Source organism: Coffea eugenioides, chromosome 1 (assembly GCF_003713205.1).
Source record: "Coffea eugenioides isolate CCC68of chromosome 1, Ceug_1.0, whole genome shotgun sequence".
Classification (NCBI taxonomy): domain Eukaryota; kingdom Viridiplantae; phylum Streptophyta; class Magnoliopsida; order Gentianales; family Rubiaceae; genus Coffea; species Coffea eugenioides.
Window position 1 is genome coordinate 684,172 of NC_040035.1, and position 17,281 is coordinate 701,452.

At 37.6% G+C, this 17,281-nt stretch overlaps 3 protein-coding genes across 4 annotated transcripts; 1 reads left to right on the forward strand and 2 right to left on the reverse strand.

The window, feature by feature from the left end:
- Window positions 1-1,743: 1,743 nt before the first annotated feature.
- On the forward strand, window positions 1,744-2,671 carry LOC113780063. The gene has a single exon (XM_027325886.1). The coding sequence runs from the start codon at window positions 1,893-1,895 to the stop codon at window positions 2,352-2,354; it is 462 nt and encodes a 153-aa protein (XP_027181687.1). The 5' UTR covers window positions 1,744-1,892; the 3' UTR covers window positions 2,355-2,671.
- Window positions 2,672-4,629: 1,958 nt separating this feature from the next.
- LOC113780710 (pentatricopeptide repeat-containing protein At1g56690, mitochondrial-like) lies at window positions 4,630-9,585 on the reverse strand. Of its 2 annotated transcripts, XM_027326490.1 has the most exons (4): window positions 9,477-9,585; window positions 6,705-9,269; window positions 5,028-5,971; window positions 4,630-4,947 (listed from the first exon to the last, which is right to left on the reverse strand). In XM_027326490.1, the coding sequence occupies exon 2, from the start codon at window positions 9,233-9,235 to the stop codon at window positions 7,118-7,120; it is 2,118 nt and encodes a 705-aa protein (XP_027182291.1). In that variant the 5' UTR covers window positions 9,236-9,269; window positions 9,477-9,585; the 3' UTR covers window positions 4,630-4,947; window positions 5,028-5,971; window positions 6,705-7,117. The 2 variants fall into 2 exon arrangements, with proteins under 2 accessions (XP_027182291.1, XP_027182298.1); XM_027326497.1 differs by lacking the exon at window positions 9,477-9,585 and having other exon boundaries at window positions 6,745-9,257.
- Window positions 9,586-10,145: 560 nt separating this feature from the next.
- Window positions 10,146-11,686, reverse strand: LOC113780724 (integrator complex subunit 3-like). Its single transcript, XM_027326504.1, has one exon. It carries the CDS (start codon window positions 11,614-11,616, stop codon window positions 10,168-10,170), a length of 1,449 nt encoding a protein of 482 aa, XP_027182305.1. The 5' UTR covers window positions 11,617-11,686; the 3' UTR covers window positions 10,146-10,167.
- Between the last annotated feature and the right edge of the window lie 5,595 nt (window positions 11,687-17,281).

Sequence of the window (17,281 nt, forward strand, 5' to 3'; positions counted from 1 at the left end):
CAATTATTTGATCTGGGAAAATCATCAAGGAAGATTCTCATCGACGACACATATATACATACACACACAAGCATGCATGCATGCATGTTATATTCAACCAATGGTTGCAGAGGATGATGATGTTTACATGATCAGGTTCTCAAAAACTTGAACCAAGCTAGCTAATTAATTAACATAATTGATCGAACAAATGAGAATCGGAATTAGCTGTTGCTGTTTTCTGCAGGGAGAGTATAACTTCTTCCCTTACCTTTCAATTGTTCACATCCTGAAGCGCAGGCCTTTTCACAAGCCGCATCTGTGGCCTTATCTAACCCCATACATATCGGCATGCAACCCTCTACGCACATTGATTTTGAGGCAACGGCATTTGTTAATCTTAGGGTTGTGCTTGTCGCTAAAACTATCATACTAGTATATATCATCGTCACTGCTGCATTACATCTTCTGCGAGACATCATCTCGTGCTGATATGATATCAAGCCACCAATTTGATCTTCTAATGAAACCAACTTTTCCAAGACTCGCGAGGGGGATGGGATGACTGTTTATTTGCTTTCAAACCTTCGGGAAAAGAGACGCTCAAGTTAAACTCGAGTTTAGATTAAGGAAGCATGGCATGACCGACTAGATATGCAAATATACTTGCATAAAAGAAAGAAAAAAATGTCACAAGCATTCGACTCCAATAAAAAGGGTGTTAATCTTTTAACATCTCTTTTATTTTATGTTTCCCTTTTGGTAAATATTTGAGAGAGGCAGTGAGTAAAATGAGGAGGTGGCTTGGAAAATTGATGTGGTTAAATGATTGAGAGCACTCAAAATTTCTCCAACCATCCACCTCTCTCTCTCTCTCTCTCTCTCTCTACACACAAAAATGACTAGTATTTTTCTTGTCACGTCCATCCTATTTTGTATTAACATTTCAAAACGCTATACTCCATACTTTAAGGTTAATGGCTTCTCTTTTTTTTTTTTTTGTTTGGGGGGGGAGGGACTAAGGGAAACACTACCCTAATCTACAAGGGGAGGGGGAGCCAGAGATCTATAAATCGCGTACGAGTGCTGAGGAAGATGAGTTTGGGAGTTGAGAGTTGGAGAGAAAAATAAGAGGAATTTTAGAGTTTTCCCTTGTTTAGACATTTTAAGTGAGAAAAAAAAAGTAAGAAAATGGAAAGATAGATTGATTTAAAAAAATTTTATCTCCAAAATTAGAGAGAAATGGAAAGAAACTTTAGAGCACGTTTTCCCTATAAATAAAAAATCATAATACCATATGACTCTAACATCATTTCAAAAATCATCTACCTATAATGCCAAAATCATTTCCCTTCCCTTCCTAACTCCCAATCAACGTGGGAAGAAAAAAAAATATATATATATATATATATATCATATTTATTCTCTTCCCTTGGTTTGTGTCATAACTCGTCCTCTCTTATCTCTCTTTTTTTTTTTTTCCCCCTCCTTCGAGCTCCAAAAGAGAAAAAAAAGAAGTCTTTTTTCCCTTTCTCTTAAAAACAAATGACTAGTATTTTGGTGAGCATGGGTTGATCCATGCCAGGAAAAAGACTGCCCTAATCCTAAGTGGTTGAGCAGTTCGGCCCAAACCCATGTGATGTGGGTCGTCATGTTTCACTTGTCGTCAAGTCAAGCACGAGAATGAAAATTACAGACAGATACAGAAATAAATAAGAAGAAGAAAAGGCAAAGTGAAAAAAGAAAGAAGAAAGAAAGAAACGGAGCAGATACGGACAGATACAACAGGCGTCCACTCGTCGGTGGAGGATAAAACAGGCGACAGTTTTGAAGGATCCAAAATACAGCAGCGTCTATACAAAAAGAGAAAGGGAAGGATCCTTTTCTTTAACTCTAAATCATACAAAAAGAGAATGGTATTTAACAGTGTAATGTTAGTTTCAGTTGCCAGAACCTCCGCAGAGGTATGGCAGCAAATGGCCTGTTTCGGGGAGCATCAACGCATAGACGGCCAGCAAATGGTGGATCTGGTCATCCGCTTCCCTCTTCAACAGCTTGGCCGCTTGCTTCTTTACATTTGGACTTTCCTCTGCGTCCCTCCTCAGCCCTATTACTATCCTACTTATTCTTATTACCGTGATGATGATGATGATGATGATACTAGTTCTGATGATGATGGTGCTGGTGATGGTGCTGGTGCTGGTTCTTCCTCCCCGACTAGTTCTCGATATTTTTATTACCACCAACAACGCCCAGATGCTGATAATGATGATGATGGTGCTGGTGCTGGTTCTTCCTCCTCTACCACTTCTCGATATTTTTATTACCACCAACAACGCCCAGATGCTGATGATGATTCTTCCCTATCAGATTGATTTGATCGGCTGACTGTTGTCTTTTGTAAAGTTACTTTCTTTGGAATAATAGTAGTGTTCTTCTTTTAATTCCTTGTATATAATTGATCTTTTCTCCTCCTGACTTTGTGTTAACTTTTTCAGATTAGATTTTCATTTTTCTCTTTGAATTGGTTTTGTGGAATTCATGAGTTTGTGACTTCCACAAACAGATGATCTTTTCTGTAATATATCAAGAGCAACAAAGAAAAAAAAATGAAAAGGAGCAGATTTTTAGAGTGCGTATGCTTTGGGATTGCTGTTGAAATTGAAGGTTCTTGAGCTTGTGTCTCTTTTTTATTTCTGTCATTTTTTTAATGGGCAATATAACCTGTGGAATTGCCTACTTCCTGGTTAGGTTCTTGAGCTTGTTTCTCTTTTTATTTCTGTCATTTTTTTATGGGCACTATAATCTGTGGAATTGCCTACTTCCTGGTTTAGTTCTTGACCATGCTTTATTTAAACATTCTTTGCATTAGTTAATTTTATGAAGAAATTAAGTAGCGAATTCAAGGGATGGCAATGTGAGTGCAAATGAAACATTTAGGTGTACCTTTTGCTCAAATGTTTTGCTACATTAAGTTACTTGTGTATGGTGTTGCATTTTATCAGCTGAATGATGTTGGCACCCAAACAATGGTGTTTAACATCTTGAATTCAGCTGAAATTTTTTATCTCCACTACTGGTAAGCTGCCTGTTTTCTGCACTTTAACTAAGATTTCCTACTTTGTCGTTCTTTTATGTGAAACCTCCTTATTTAGTTCTAGTTGCAGTACTCTTATCCTGTTAATCAATTAACAACTGTAATGCATCAGCTGATGACCTAACTTTCTGTGTTATCTCATTACTCCACTGTCACTAGTTCAGTCTCCTGACTACACTATTCTCCTCTTTGATGGTCTGATATGCATAGATGTCATCTATCACAGAGAGTGAGAAAATTTCATGTAATTTTGACTTGATTCTGCTCGGGGACAGGAAGGAAGGAACAGACTTTGATGTAGAAAAGCACTCTTGACTTGACTCTGGGCAATTATCAGTTCACAAACTGATTCTTAGTTTTTTTTATCTTTTTTTTTTGAATAAACAGATTACTAGTTCACCTTTTTTTGGAAGTGGCATCTTGAGCACTATAAGTTGACACATGATGAAGGTTTATGCATAAATAATTACCACCAACATCTAAATAGTCATGCAACAAAATTAAGATTAATGGTGCAGATGTCTGAGTTTCCTCTAAAATTCTCAAAAATGGATCCCAAATTGAAATTTTGGGTGTACAAGTAAGATTTCTTGCTGTAATGTTGCATACTTTTTGGTACAGTGACTTTTCAGAACAATATAATCAAATGATTATAAAGATAGTGCCCTTCACTATCAACAACATGATTTTGATTTGTCTACCCCTTTATAACGTTGATTTGTCTAAATGTCATCAATTGAAATTTGCAGTTACCAAACACAGAGTGCTTCAGCTCACATACATTATTGTTTGCTTGCTTACTATTGATTGCAATAGCTAAGCATTTCATGCAAGATTGAGTTTCTGATATCTTGAGAACTTCAGGTGCTTACTTTATTTGAGCAGATACTCTTTCTTCTTCTTAGACAAGGTTGTAAGGTGGATTTGTGTCCAAGAAGCTCATTCCTTGGAAGCACATTCCTTCAGCTGAAAAGTATTGGGTTTCACTTGAACTTATGATTTCCTGGCCTTTATTTTTGTTCTTAAGCTAGAAAGGTGCATTAATTGCCCAGATTTTCCTATTTAGACCAGAAAGATGGGCTACGGTGGACGCATGCTTTTGAACTTTTGACAAGTTTGAAAAAGCCGATTTCTTCTAAATTTTCAGCTCATCTTGAATTGTTCAATTCTTCCATGATTACCACCATTCCTCAGTAAAAATCTCATCCCTTTTCGACAACTTGATTATCTTTCCATATGCTTAGTCTGGGCAATAGCAACACAAAATTTTTTTTTTTGGGTAATATAAGCTTAGGCTAGGTTAGGTTATGTATAGCTAACGAGTTTTTTTTTTTTTCTCCTTTTAAGCTACGTAGTATAGGCTGAAAGAAGATAATTCAATTCGTTTTCCTCCCGAAACATGGCCAAAATTTTTCCTGAGAAACGTTGTTAGTTGTCATTTGTCAAAAGCACACTGTGAAGAGAGGAGACACAAAGCTTTTCAGCCGAAGCAGCAGTTCACAGCTTGATTCAAGTCTCCTACCGGAAGTGGAAGTTTTCAGAGGATTGTCATATAAGATGCAAGATTGAAGGTCTATTACACAGAACAAACGAGAACGTCATTGTGGGGGAGTTTCTTTACCTAAGCATCCAAAACCATATATGTTTTATACATTCATCCACGAAGTTGAGGCATCCAAACCGAAGATTACTCGGTGGTTTATCATGCAGCAGTGGATACAACGAGGAAAGACTAACTATATATGTTCATGGGGAGGCCAGCACACCCCTTCCCTTGAACAAGGAAGAGGAGCTGGTTGGGCAATGAATGTAGGATACTGCTGCCCTGGCATTAAGACGGAGAAATCCGAGGAATACGAAATTGTTGATACCTGCAGCCACAGAAATTAGACATTCAAACCATGAGAAATACGACGTTTTTAAGAAGGAAGAATTGCTGGCAGGAACATACCCTTTGGGGATCTTGGAGTTTCTGCATTTGCGTAGATCGAAAGGTCCTGCTGCTGCCACCTTGAGGTGAAGAAGAAAAAGACTCACTTGGCTTGAAAAGATGCTCGAAGATGGCCATTATGAGAAACATTGAAATTAAGATAGCTGTAGCAACAAAACCAAAAGAAAGGGCATTCATTGATGTCCCAAAGTTTTTCCATGGACCTTCCTGATTAACTTCTGTTTGAGATGGACTAGGATCTGAGCTGGAGTAGATGTTTCAATCTTCTGGTCTTTCAGAATTGAACCTGTTCATTCTAAGTTACACGGACTTCCAGAACAAGCTGATTGCATGAAGAGCATTAGGATCTCATTCTTAACAGTTACAACTAATGATCGGTGTTTCATCCACAAAATGTATATGCTTATTCGCCACTGAACTGATCAGCAATCCTGGCGGAAAAGAAAATGATAAAGCAATCAACATTGTTTTCAGAACTAAGAAACTGATGACCTTTCAATGTAACGGCTACAGAACAATTACAAGGCCAAACGTTACTTTCTTTCAACTTGTAGCTAGTAATAGCTCGTATCAACTTGCAAGTTTCTGGGCTCCGGCTAAGAAGAAAAAAAAAAGTTGCAAGTTTCTTGAACTATAATATATTCTTTCTAGAGCACGAGACTCAAACAAATTATGTATGTAGCATTCAATAATTAAACAATTTTCATAGCCCACAATCTCATCTGACATCAATGTCGCAGCCATGCACTGTAGTATGAGCGGATGCGATCCAAGTACGTAACAAATCTGACGCACAGGCCATGATTAATCTAACCCCATGTTCTTGTGCACAGGCTTTAGTTGCTCATTGGGTGCACGAGCTCAAATTCAGCTTGTGGTCGTTGACAGAGCTCACTCCACTTGGGAATCCAAAAATGACCAAAAGCTCTTCTGGAACAGCTCTCCTACATGAATAAAAGTCATATTCGTTATTGACTTCAACTCGTATTTCAAATTCTTAAAAGGCAGTTTTAGTTTCCAGCCTCCAGTAAATATTTTATATCTTCCAATAAATTATTAGAATTAACTGATTTTTGTACTACCTATTTAAAATAAATTTGTGTTTTGAAAAAAAGTGATGATCATGATTTTTCTTTTTCTTTCTTTCTTTTTTTTTTTTGTAGTATCGAATGCAGAGATATAGAAGCATTAAACAATAAAGATTTACATTTTTAACCAGATATGCTTCACCCCAAAAAAAAAGGCTCAGAAGACAGACATGTCATTGTAATGCACAGGCTACAGCTACATGTCTTTTTACTGCTGAAAAATTATTTTGCCGTGAAAAAAACTAAAGAAGGTATTGGAGAACCTTTCTCATAATTGATCATGAAGATTGAGTGAATCACAAAGCATAATCAGAAAGAATGGTCTTAAAATACGTTGACTTATCCATCTGGATTTGTATCAAATGCAATACTAAGTCATACAAGATTTGTAACAAATTGAACACAAGCTGATTGCAAAAGGCTCCAAATATCTACAGCTCTTGTAGGAGATAGAAAGACTATACTATTGAAAACTTACTGACACTCAAAAGACAGTCAAATGCAAAAGAACGTGTCAAAATAATGTGCTTTCTAAATGATGTTCAATTAGTACCGAAGTGAAGTTCAAATTTTGAAAATCCACACACACCTGAACACATGTAGAGCAGAATATTCAGAAATATGCAAACCTTTACTGTAAAACTTGGTTGCACCATCAAGGAATGAAAGGCAGCCTATCTTTGGTGGCCACATCACCACTTCAATTGTTTTTTGGGTCTTCAGCTCCAAAAGCCCTCCCTCCATCAAGTATGACGTTTGTTTTCAGTCATCATGAGAAGACAAGCAGCTCACAGCTGCTGCTCAAATATATTTTTCAGCCAAAGTTGCATAAATCAGCAGTGACCATGCTAAAGGACATATAATCACAATTATAAGCAGCATTATGGCAAGCAGTTGCGCATATCCATATGACAAAATCTGTCTTTAGGCAGGCACAGGTCATGCTCTGACCAATTCTCTGCAAAGCTACCAGAATGACTTTTCAAGATGAGATTTCAAGGTTCACCAGTAATCATTGCAAGAGCATACTCCGTCCTTAAAATGATGAAATCTATTTGCATCCCTTAAAATAATTAGTCTTCCTGTAACTTTTGAAATTAACTTTATAGCAACATGGCAGTCTCCACAAACTCGGAGGTTTTTCATTACCCTTATGGGCATTCCGCCAGGCAACTTCAGAAGTCCATATGCAATAGCCAACTTTTCACTGTGATGTCCCAGGCTTCGTACCTTCTCTTCTTCATCCAAATCATGCAGGACGAAGCTGCCATCAGGGACATATCCGGCTTCCCTTAGCAATGCAGCTAAGCTCTCTAACTTCTCGACAATCATTGGATGCTCTGGATGCGGCATGTGCTCCCCACCAGTAAACATATGCACTTTCTTATCAACCTCAATCCAGCTACAACCAGGCGAGCGGCTAACTTTCCTCAACCGCATGTGCTTCCTCAGCTTTGCTACATCCCCCCATTTGCCCTTAGATGCAAAAATATTGGAAAGCAGAACATAATGTCCGGCATTTTGTGGCTCAAGCTGCAGAAGTTGCTTTGCTGCCACTTCTGCCAAGTCCAAGTTCATGTGGTTCCTACATGCTGCCATGAAAGAACCCCAAACAATTGCATCTGCTTCTACTGGCATCTTGTTAATCATATCCATAGCCTCAACCAAATGACCAGCTCGGCCAAGCAGATCAACCATACAAGCATAGTGTTCAGTTCCAGGATCTACCAAATATTTGGATTTCATAGCCTCAAAGATTTCTTTCCCTTCTTTGACTTTTCCAGTGTAACTGCAAGCTGAGAGAACTCCAACAAAAGTAACAGCATCTGCTGCAATGCCTAGAGAACACATTTCACGGAATGCTTGCAGGGTTTCATCTGCTAAGCCATGTTGGGCATATCCTGTTATTATAGAATTCCACATGACTACATCCTTCAGAGAAAATCTGTCAAATACTTGCTTTGCTTTGATAAGGTCGCCGCATTTCACATACATTGTTATCAATACAGAGGAAACATATACATCATCATCGAATTTTGATCTGAGCAACTGAGCATGAATCTGCCTACCATGATCGACACTTGCAAGACTAGCACACACAGAAAGCACACTTATCAATGATGGGAAGTTCAGTCTAAGACCTTGTCTTTGCATACAGCGAAACATATCAAAGGCCTCCAAATCAAACCCTTTTCTCTCATAAACCTTAATCATTGCATTCCATGCAGCATCATCCTTCACCCTCATGGAATCAAATATCCTCCTCGCTCTAGTGACCTTCCCATTCTTGCCTAACCCAAGTATCATTGCATTACAAGCAACAATTGATTTAATAGGCATTGCATCGAAGAGCTCCAATGCCTCTTCAATTCTTTCACTCTGAATGTATCCCATCAGCATAGCAGTCCATGACACCTCATTCTTCTCAGGCATGACCTCAAAAAGCTTCCTAGCCAAATCCACCTTCCCATTTTGTGCATATCCTGAGATCATTGAAGTCCAGGAGAACACATTTCTATGGGGCATATTGTCAAAAATCTCTCGAGCTTCACCCAACCGACCTTCCTGACACAACCCACCAATCATACTTGTTCTTGCCACCACATCCTTCACGGGCATCATATCATAAAGCCTCTGTGCCTCCTCCATTCTACCCTGTTGTATCAACCCACCCAACATGACAGTCCACGAAACCACATTCTTTTCAGGCATTTGCCAAAAGAGAGCCTCAGCCTCTGATACCAGCCCCTCCTCCACATACCCTCTAACCATTGCAGTCCACGAGACAACATTCCTTTCGGGCATCTCATCAAAAACCTTTCTGGCTTCGTCCACCATCCCATTCTTTACATAGCCTGAAATCAGTCCATTCCAAGAAACTAAATTTCTATCGGACATTTGATCAAAGAGGCTCTGGGCTTCACTAGGCTGTTTGTTTTGGAAGTAGCCGGCAATAATGGAATTCCAGGAGACAACACCTTTGTGGGGCATTTGATCAAAAACCCTTCGGGCATTGTCAATTTGGCCCAACCGTGCATATTCCGCAATCTGAGAATTTGCAGTGATGGCAAGGGTGGAGTAACATTTTCTCCACCGCAACATTAATACCCAACGGCACATTCGTACAATCAAGTAGGCTTTTAATATATTTTTCCTACAGTAATTCAATAAGAGACGTGAATTTCCTACGTTCCACTGTCGTCCTTTCCAGACCCCCAAGGGGAGCTAAAGTCGGGGAGTTGGGACAAGGGATTGCAGCAGAGGCAGATTGAGGTGGCGGAGGAAGTGGTGGGTTGTGCTTAATCTAACAGAAAGAAGGTATAATCTAACAGAATACAAGACCTTAATCAAAATGAATTACCTTCAAGGAGAATGTCACTTGACTTCTTCAATTCCATGACGATAGTTTGGATAATCCTATTCCAATTTGTTCGCCTTGCAATTGAAACATGAAATAGGAACATAATCAAACTTACAAAGGCATTCGAAAAGGTATACACAAAATGAAAAATAAGGCAAGAAAAAGAATTTGCAAGATAAAGAGGAAGGACAAAAAGAACTTCAAAAATTTAAAAAGAAGAAAACAGTGGTTATTGTAGTTAAAATAAAAGCAAGAGGCATTTATTGCTGAAAAGCACCACTGAGGATAGAGCAAAACAAAGAACAGTCACGCTTTTGGGACGGGGAACACAAAAATAAAAAAGCAGACATAGATTGTCCATAAACTCTCCTAAGAAGACGCATGAACTATCACCATGGGACAATAGGCTCAAAAAGCTTTGAATGCTGCAGTAACAAAATTCTACAAAGTTACAGCGAATGCCAAGACTAGATAACAGGCTCAAAATGGGAGTCCTTATTTATGAACTTCGATTGGCGTTTCAAGATCTTTACCTGTGAAGCATGACCAACCACTTCTGACAGGCTCAAACCTCCATCTTCTTCACATAAAGATGAAACAAAAACATCACCACCATCATCACTCAATGCATCTTAAAAGCATGTCTTGAGCCTCAGACTATCCAAAAAGGTGGTGATAAGAACAGACTCAGTTAAGAAGGGGCAGAAAATGGTTTAAGCGGAAGACTGGCAACTGCCCTCTCAGAAAGGCTTGCTAACATGTCTTTGAAGATTTTTTCAAACAATTGCTTGAGAAAAGGAGAGATCACATCAGAACAAGTCAAAGCATCAAGAGATCGAACCACACCTTTTCGAACAAGAAAAGTGAAAGCTGAAGATACCCCTTTGACAATTACATCTTTTCTTTCAATGTCATAGTCTTCCACCAGCATCAAGAGAAATTCTAGAAGAGTATGAGTTATGTCAACATAACTAGGAATGGAATTTATCATTAGCAATATCCCAGGCTCAATGTTCATTATATTATCTACCTTCTCATCAAAGAAAAGCCAATCATAGAATAAGGCAAGCTTAACATTTGCTTCGACATAATTCCTCTGGGAAGATTTTAGCAACCAGCCTATGACAGCCCACCTAGGGATGATGTCTGACTGGATAATCTCATTAGGTGGATGATGTCCACAGCAAATAAACCTAACAATGTCAGTTAGAAGAGTCTCCCTCTCGGGGACACCAAGAAACTTCTTTGCAAACCAAACTTGGTACCTCTTTTGATTTCCCAATTTAACATGCGTTAGCAAGAACCTCAACTGGTTCTCCATTTCAGGAGTTATCCGCAGCAGAAAATACCTACTAGAAGTCCTTGAAAGGTAGAGCTGTGAGATATCTAAAAATGCATCAGTCTGAAACACACTAGGGTTCAATAACAAGTCTTTCCAAATTGAGCGAAACTCAGGTACATGAACCAAGTCCTGTAAAAGCCGAACAAGATCTCTTCCAATCTTCAAACACAAACCAAATTTCTCCCTTAACATCCTAATGCAAAAATCAATTTCAAGCCTCTTCAAGGTTTCAACTTTTGAGTCATTTGGCAACCTACAATGATCGGCCAATAAACGAAGAAACACATATAAAGCACTGGTCAAAACTAGAGGTTCATCCTCCAACAAACAATCCCATTTGTCCCTAAAGAGACTAACCATCTCAAAACACAACCACAAATTTCCTCCGCTAAAGTCACCACCAACAATTTGCCTCAAAAGGGCCACCAATAAACCATCAAATCCAACTCCCAACACATTCACCATTTCACACGTCACCCAAATCAACTGAGTTTTCACTGAATCAACGAGTTTGGCATACAACTCATTAACAATCTTGATAAGCATGGATATAAAATAAGTGTAGCCATCAGTGACAATAGCATGTAAGTGCTTAATGTGGACTCTGACCAAGTGGGGTTCACATAAAATTCCACAAAGAATTGCTTTGTTCAGGTTGAAGTACTCTTCTTGAGTTGGAAGGTTTAAAGGAAAAGGGGGTCTGAGTTGGGGCTCCAGAAGCTGAAAAGCTTCTCTAAGAGAGACTTCAAGTGAGTTGTCAGCTTCAAAGATTGCATTTTTAGTCAGTTTGGAACGCATATTTCGATTAATCAATGAAACTAACAGAGTCCTAATTGAAGACCAGCGTACTAGAAATCACTGACCTCATCAGAAGGACCGTCGCATCAGCAGCAGCAGAACCCTAGCAATGATATGTTCGGAAGGTGGCAATTTGGCGGGTCTCCTGCTCCGCCAAAACTTCGATGGGTTAATTACACTGAACTCCTTTAAAATATGACGTTCTCAGAAGTGCTTCCCTGTAGTTTTGAAAATTAGAATTAGCCCCCCCATCATCAGAATGGGCACTGCCCGTATCCCAAAATCATGAGCCACCTTCCGCGTTTGGTCATGTATAATGTAATTTCCCTGTAGTTCTGATTGAGAGGAGGAATGGGGAAATGGAGAAGGAGAAGAAGAGGGGAACTGGGGCTGGGAGTGGTGAAAATGACGATGCGGAAAGAGTGAGAAGAACGAGGAATGAATTGTTAAAGTTCAGCGGTTTTGTTGCAGAAGTGGTCGGCCTACACTAGACTTTGATGTCCATTCCAATTCTGTTGGCACAATAACATTTAACAGATTAATTGCAAATCACTCCACAACTTTACATGGGTTGCAGATAGCACCCAACCCCAACCCCAACTCCAACTTCAAAATTCTCGTCCATCCCAATTTTTTGGCTGCTGCTGCTGCTGCCTTTTCCCCTTTCTTAATCTCCGTAGCATCCAATCCTGATAAGATATGGGACAAGTAGAGAGCCAAGCAGCAGCCCCAGAGGACGAAAAGAACCCTTCTTCAGCGAATTCATCTCTTGATTCTTTGATTGCTGGTCCAATACTCCTCCTTTCTCTCTTTTCTTGATTGTTGCTTCTTGTAATTTGATCTGATGTTGGACAGAATAGACGAGCCTTGAACCCCAAACCCTGATCAAAAGTTGCTCAGTCCTTTTTCTTCTTTCGGGTTGCAGAAGCTGCAGCATTTGGCGATGAAGATGAGAATTTGGTAGGATGGATTCAGTTTCCAAATATTACTAATTAAGTATGCTGATTCAATTTTCTGCTTTGGGGGATTTTTTTTAAATATATTGTGCTTCAGACTTGGGACTGACTGAAATTTATGTGTCTTTAAAATTGGCGTCAGTGGAGGAAAAAGCTCAAAGAGCACTGGAATGCGATATGTACGGGCCGGAAAGTTGTTGCCAATGAAATTCTCCAAAACTTAACGACTCCAATAGTTTTGAAGTTGCATGTATGGGATAGAAAATTGGAAGGGATAATTTCAGAAACCCTCCCGAGTTTTTTGACAATTCCATTGAGCTCCACTGAGGTTTGAAAATTACACATACCTCCCTTGTCATTTAAAATGACAATTTTACCTTTAAATATTTTAATGAAATTCCTTTATTTGGTATGATTATATTTAGAATGAGTTTTAAAATCATTTTTTCATTTTTTTCCCTTCTTATTCCTTTTTTTTTTTATTTTTCATCAATAAAACTGTAGAACTATCACTGTTGTCTCTAGTTTTTATTATAACCAAATATCGAACTAGTAATTTTTTTGACGAATTAATTTTATATATAATCCAATGTTTTTGTTCATCTTGTTTTCTATTTTTTGTTATTAAAATTAACAAAAAATCAAAAAAATGCCCAAAAGCACTACTAAATTTTGATAATCCCACTACTCCAAAAATTCATAAATTCTAAATGGATTATTTCAACATTTTCTTTTCTATCTTATAAATCTAAATCCATAATAAAATACCATCAAAAGTATCATATCATAGTAATAAAATTACTATTATAGTTGTTTATCAAATAGTATAGATATGGACATGAAAAATTTGGCACATTTGCCTTATAATTATACTAAATAATCTTCTAATTGTATAGGAAAATAAATTAAAACTCATTGCACAAGGGTATTGTTGGGTATTCATTTAAAAAACTGACCAAGTCAATATTATTTTAAAGCTTTGTTATTAAAACTATCAAATCAAGGGAGGTGAGTGTAATTTTCCAAATCTTACGGGAGCTCTGTGAAATTGTTGAAAATCTCAAGGGAGGTTTCTGAAATTATCCCAATTTGAAAACCAGATTATATGGAGGACTTATTTCAATGGACAGACAAAAATCTGCAGAATGAGCTCTGTCTATAATCCGTCTTATTAATTATCCCAATATGGGACTTAATTCAGCAGCCTGGTGATCTCAATGAACTTAAAACATTTGGAAAGTATAATGATCAGTCTTGTTGCAGAAGGTTTTAGCTTAAATATGTAGTAGTACCAGTAGTGTTACTTAATTAAGAAGGTTATAGATTTAGCATAATAAAAACTGCTAGAATTAATCATAAGAATTCTGGGGCAATTATTAGATCCTTTTGATGAAATCGCGAGGTAAAAGTAAAACGCTTTCTACCCCATCCACCGGTCAAATGCGACGAGTCTTTCATCCGACATGCCTTAATAGGGCCTCATCATTTAATCCTGGGCCAGTGCATGCATGCGTTGTCCATTTTGAAGGATGATGCAATAGGAGCTTCAGAGCTTGATAGACTGTACTACAAAATAAGTTCCAATTAGGGCTGCAAACGAGTCGAGTCGAGTCGAGTTTTGGGCTAATCGAGCCGAGTCTCGACTAAATTTTACCAAATTCGAACTCGAGTTCAAGCTCGACGAGCCGGCAATTTCGAGCTCAAGCTCGAAAAAAATAAATAAAATAATTTTTTTATATTTTTAAAAAATAAATAAAATAATATTTTTTAATAAATAATAAAAATATTAAAGATATACATTTAATTTTACTATTAAAAAAATATATATATACTTAAAATTAAAAATATATATATACTTAAAATTAAAAAAATAAAAAATATTATATATATATACTCGAGCTCGGTAGCCTAACGAGCTTAATATTTTGAATTCGAGTTCGAGTTCGATTTCGACTCGAGCTTGAATCGAGCGGCTCGCAAGCCGGCTCGATTCGTTTGCAGCCCTAGTTCCAATATGAGCTTGATAGACTATGCTACAAATAGAATCCGGTAAATTTAACAAAATCCAATAAGTTTAACAGTCGAGACCGTCATTTTCGTTAACTTTAATGAATTCTGTTAGTTTACAATTTAGTTCAAAATATAAGGTAACGTTTTATATGTTTTGAAATCACAAGATATTTTTTTGTGTATTAGATATACTATAGGGGATTTTTTTTATTTTTAACCCTACAAAATAAGTTCCATATACATGCACAATACTATAATTAATCATGGGTAAAAACGTTTGCAGAAAAGTTAACTACCTAAATGAAAATGAAAATTCCTTAAATCATGCAAGGGAATCTAAAACATAAACTACTATCAAATACATATTAAGTAGGGGCCGGAGATTTCAGCGCAGCTGTTTTTTGACTTAGAGAGAAGACAAACGCCAAGATGCCAAAGTCTTCTTTCATTGTAGTACAAGCTGGATTTATCATAAACACTACTTTGCAATGGAATAACACACGTACATACAAGCTTGATCAACCTGAAAATTGAAATATGACAATTAATTTCATTAGAGAAAGCATATAAAGAAGTCTCATGCATGCACCAATCACGGAGTTTGTTTTCCACATATTTGTTTGTGGGCCTGAGTTCATATGCTATACAGTCAAGAATCTACTGGTACTTAAGTAGCATTTGGTGAGAAAAATACGGCAGGCACAATCATGATCATCATGCAAGGAGTAGGCGAAAGCAAAAGAACAGTAAAAAAGATGATAATGATGATGATGATCAATCAATCTCCAATACAGATTTGACTCTTTCTAGCTCAAAAAATGGTAATTTTCTATGAAAAAGGATGCTTTTGATGAATACAACTTTTCTTTTCTTGGTGGTGCTCTACCGCTACGTATGTATGTATGTATGTATGTATGTCGGCTAGAACTTAAAAGAGATGTGTGGAATGGAATAAGGTTACAAACGAGTCGAGTCGAATCAAGTTTTGCCCAAATCGAGTCGAACATTGACTTAGTTTTATTGAACTCGAACTCGAGTTCGAACTCGACGAGCTGACAATTTAAAACTCGAACTTAAGTTCGACTCGATTCGAGCCAAGCTTGAGTTGGAAAAAATAAATAAAAATAATATTTTTTTATTTTTTTAAAAATAAATAAAAATAATATTTTTTCTTAATAAATAATAAAATATTAAGAATATATATGTAATTTTACTATTAAAATAAATAATATGTATATATATATACTCGAGCTCGCAAGCCGGTTCGCGAGCTAACGAGTTTAATATTTTGAATTCGAGTTTGACTTGAGCCAGATCGAGCTCGACTCGAGTTCGATATTGATCGAGCTCGAGTCGAGCTTGACTCGAGCGGCTCGATTCATTTCTTACGAGCGACTCGGTTCGTTTGCAATCTTAACGTGGAATCAACATTAGTAGTAGCTTTTCACAAAGTCACATGCTGGCCTTTCAATCCATTCCAACTTTCTCATTTGGGGGCGCGGGTGCTGGTGTTGGTGGTGGGGGCTTTACAAAAAGTGTCGAATTATGATGGCTTCTTCTCCACCTCCTTCCGCTCTCCCATTACACAGATCAATCAATCTGCATACTATATAGTAATACTCTAGTAGCATCATCCATAATGGTGGAGCAAGCAATAAATTATACCGGACAGCAGTAGCTTTCTTATCTGGTCCAAAGCATGTGGATGATGATATGAGTGGGATCATACATTCCATTTCGAAGATATGGACTTGGAAAGCTCTCTATCAACACTTCATTTTCAAGTAGTAGTTACATAATCTAGAATACTTTATACTAGTGCAAGTATTCTAGAATACTTAACTATTCTAGAATGCTTTATTTTATTTAAGCAATAAAGCATTCTAGAATACTTTATTGCACTTGTATAAGTAGTGGCTATATCCAACCTCGCAAGGTTTTTTTCCTTTTTTTTGAAGGGTTCGATCAATGTAGCTTCGCAACTTTTACTTGGCAGCATAGAATACATGAATTCATTGATACTTCGAGTCCAATGTCATGGCTTAACTCTTGCTTAACTAGTTTTGGTTTTTTTCCAATTACAATTTCTTGTTCCCCCCCCCCCCAAACAAAAACTCTCTTCCTTTTTTTTATATCTATGTACCCCTTTTCCATGTGAATGGCTGGCTAGTTATATAAACTTGCGCTGCAGACAATACCAACTAAAAATTGAACTTCTCTTCTGCATTCTGCCTAAGCTAGCTAATCGAAACTATACCAGCAGCCTAGCCTAGAGTAAAATACTACTAGCAGCAAAATGCATGTAATGGGCTCATTTTTGTCAAGGGCATGCAGGCAGTGAATACAGCGGGGCGTAACTTGCGCTCGGAGTTTCGAACATCTAAGCCAATGTCAAAAAACACCGACAAATTTATTGGTTTCAGATGCATGTGATGACTTGGGTTTCATCACGATGTCTTGCAAAGTTGTTTCAGTCCCCACTCCCCACTTCAAATAATTAAAGACACAAACCAACAAACACACACACACACACACACACATATATATATATATATATATATATATATATATATACGCATTTTGTTTTGGATCCATTGAGTAGTTGGGCTGAATATCGATCGATCTCTAAATCCTAGATGTATATATAAGCCATGCATATAGGGGTGTGCAACGAATTCGAATTCGATAATTCGAAAGTT

Coding starts and splice junctions, on each gene's coding strand:
- LOC113780724 (XM_027326504.1), bottom strand. CDS start 11,616: ATGCGTTCCAAACTGACTAAAAATGCAATCTTTGAAGCTGACAACTCA.
- LOC113780710 (XM_027326490.1), bottom strand. CDS start 9,235: ATGTGCCGTTGGGTATTAATGTTGCGGTGGAGAAAATGTTACTCCACC.
- LOC113780063 (XM_027325886.1), top strand. CDS start 1,893: ATGGTATTTAACAGTGTAATGTTAGTTTCAGTTGCCAGAACCTCCGCA.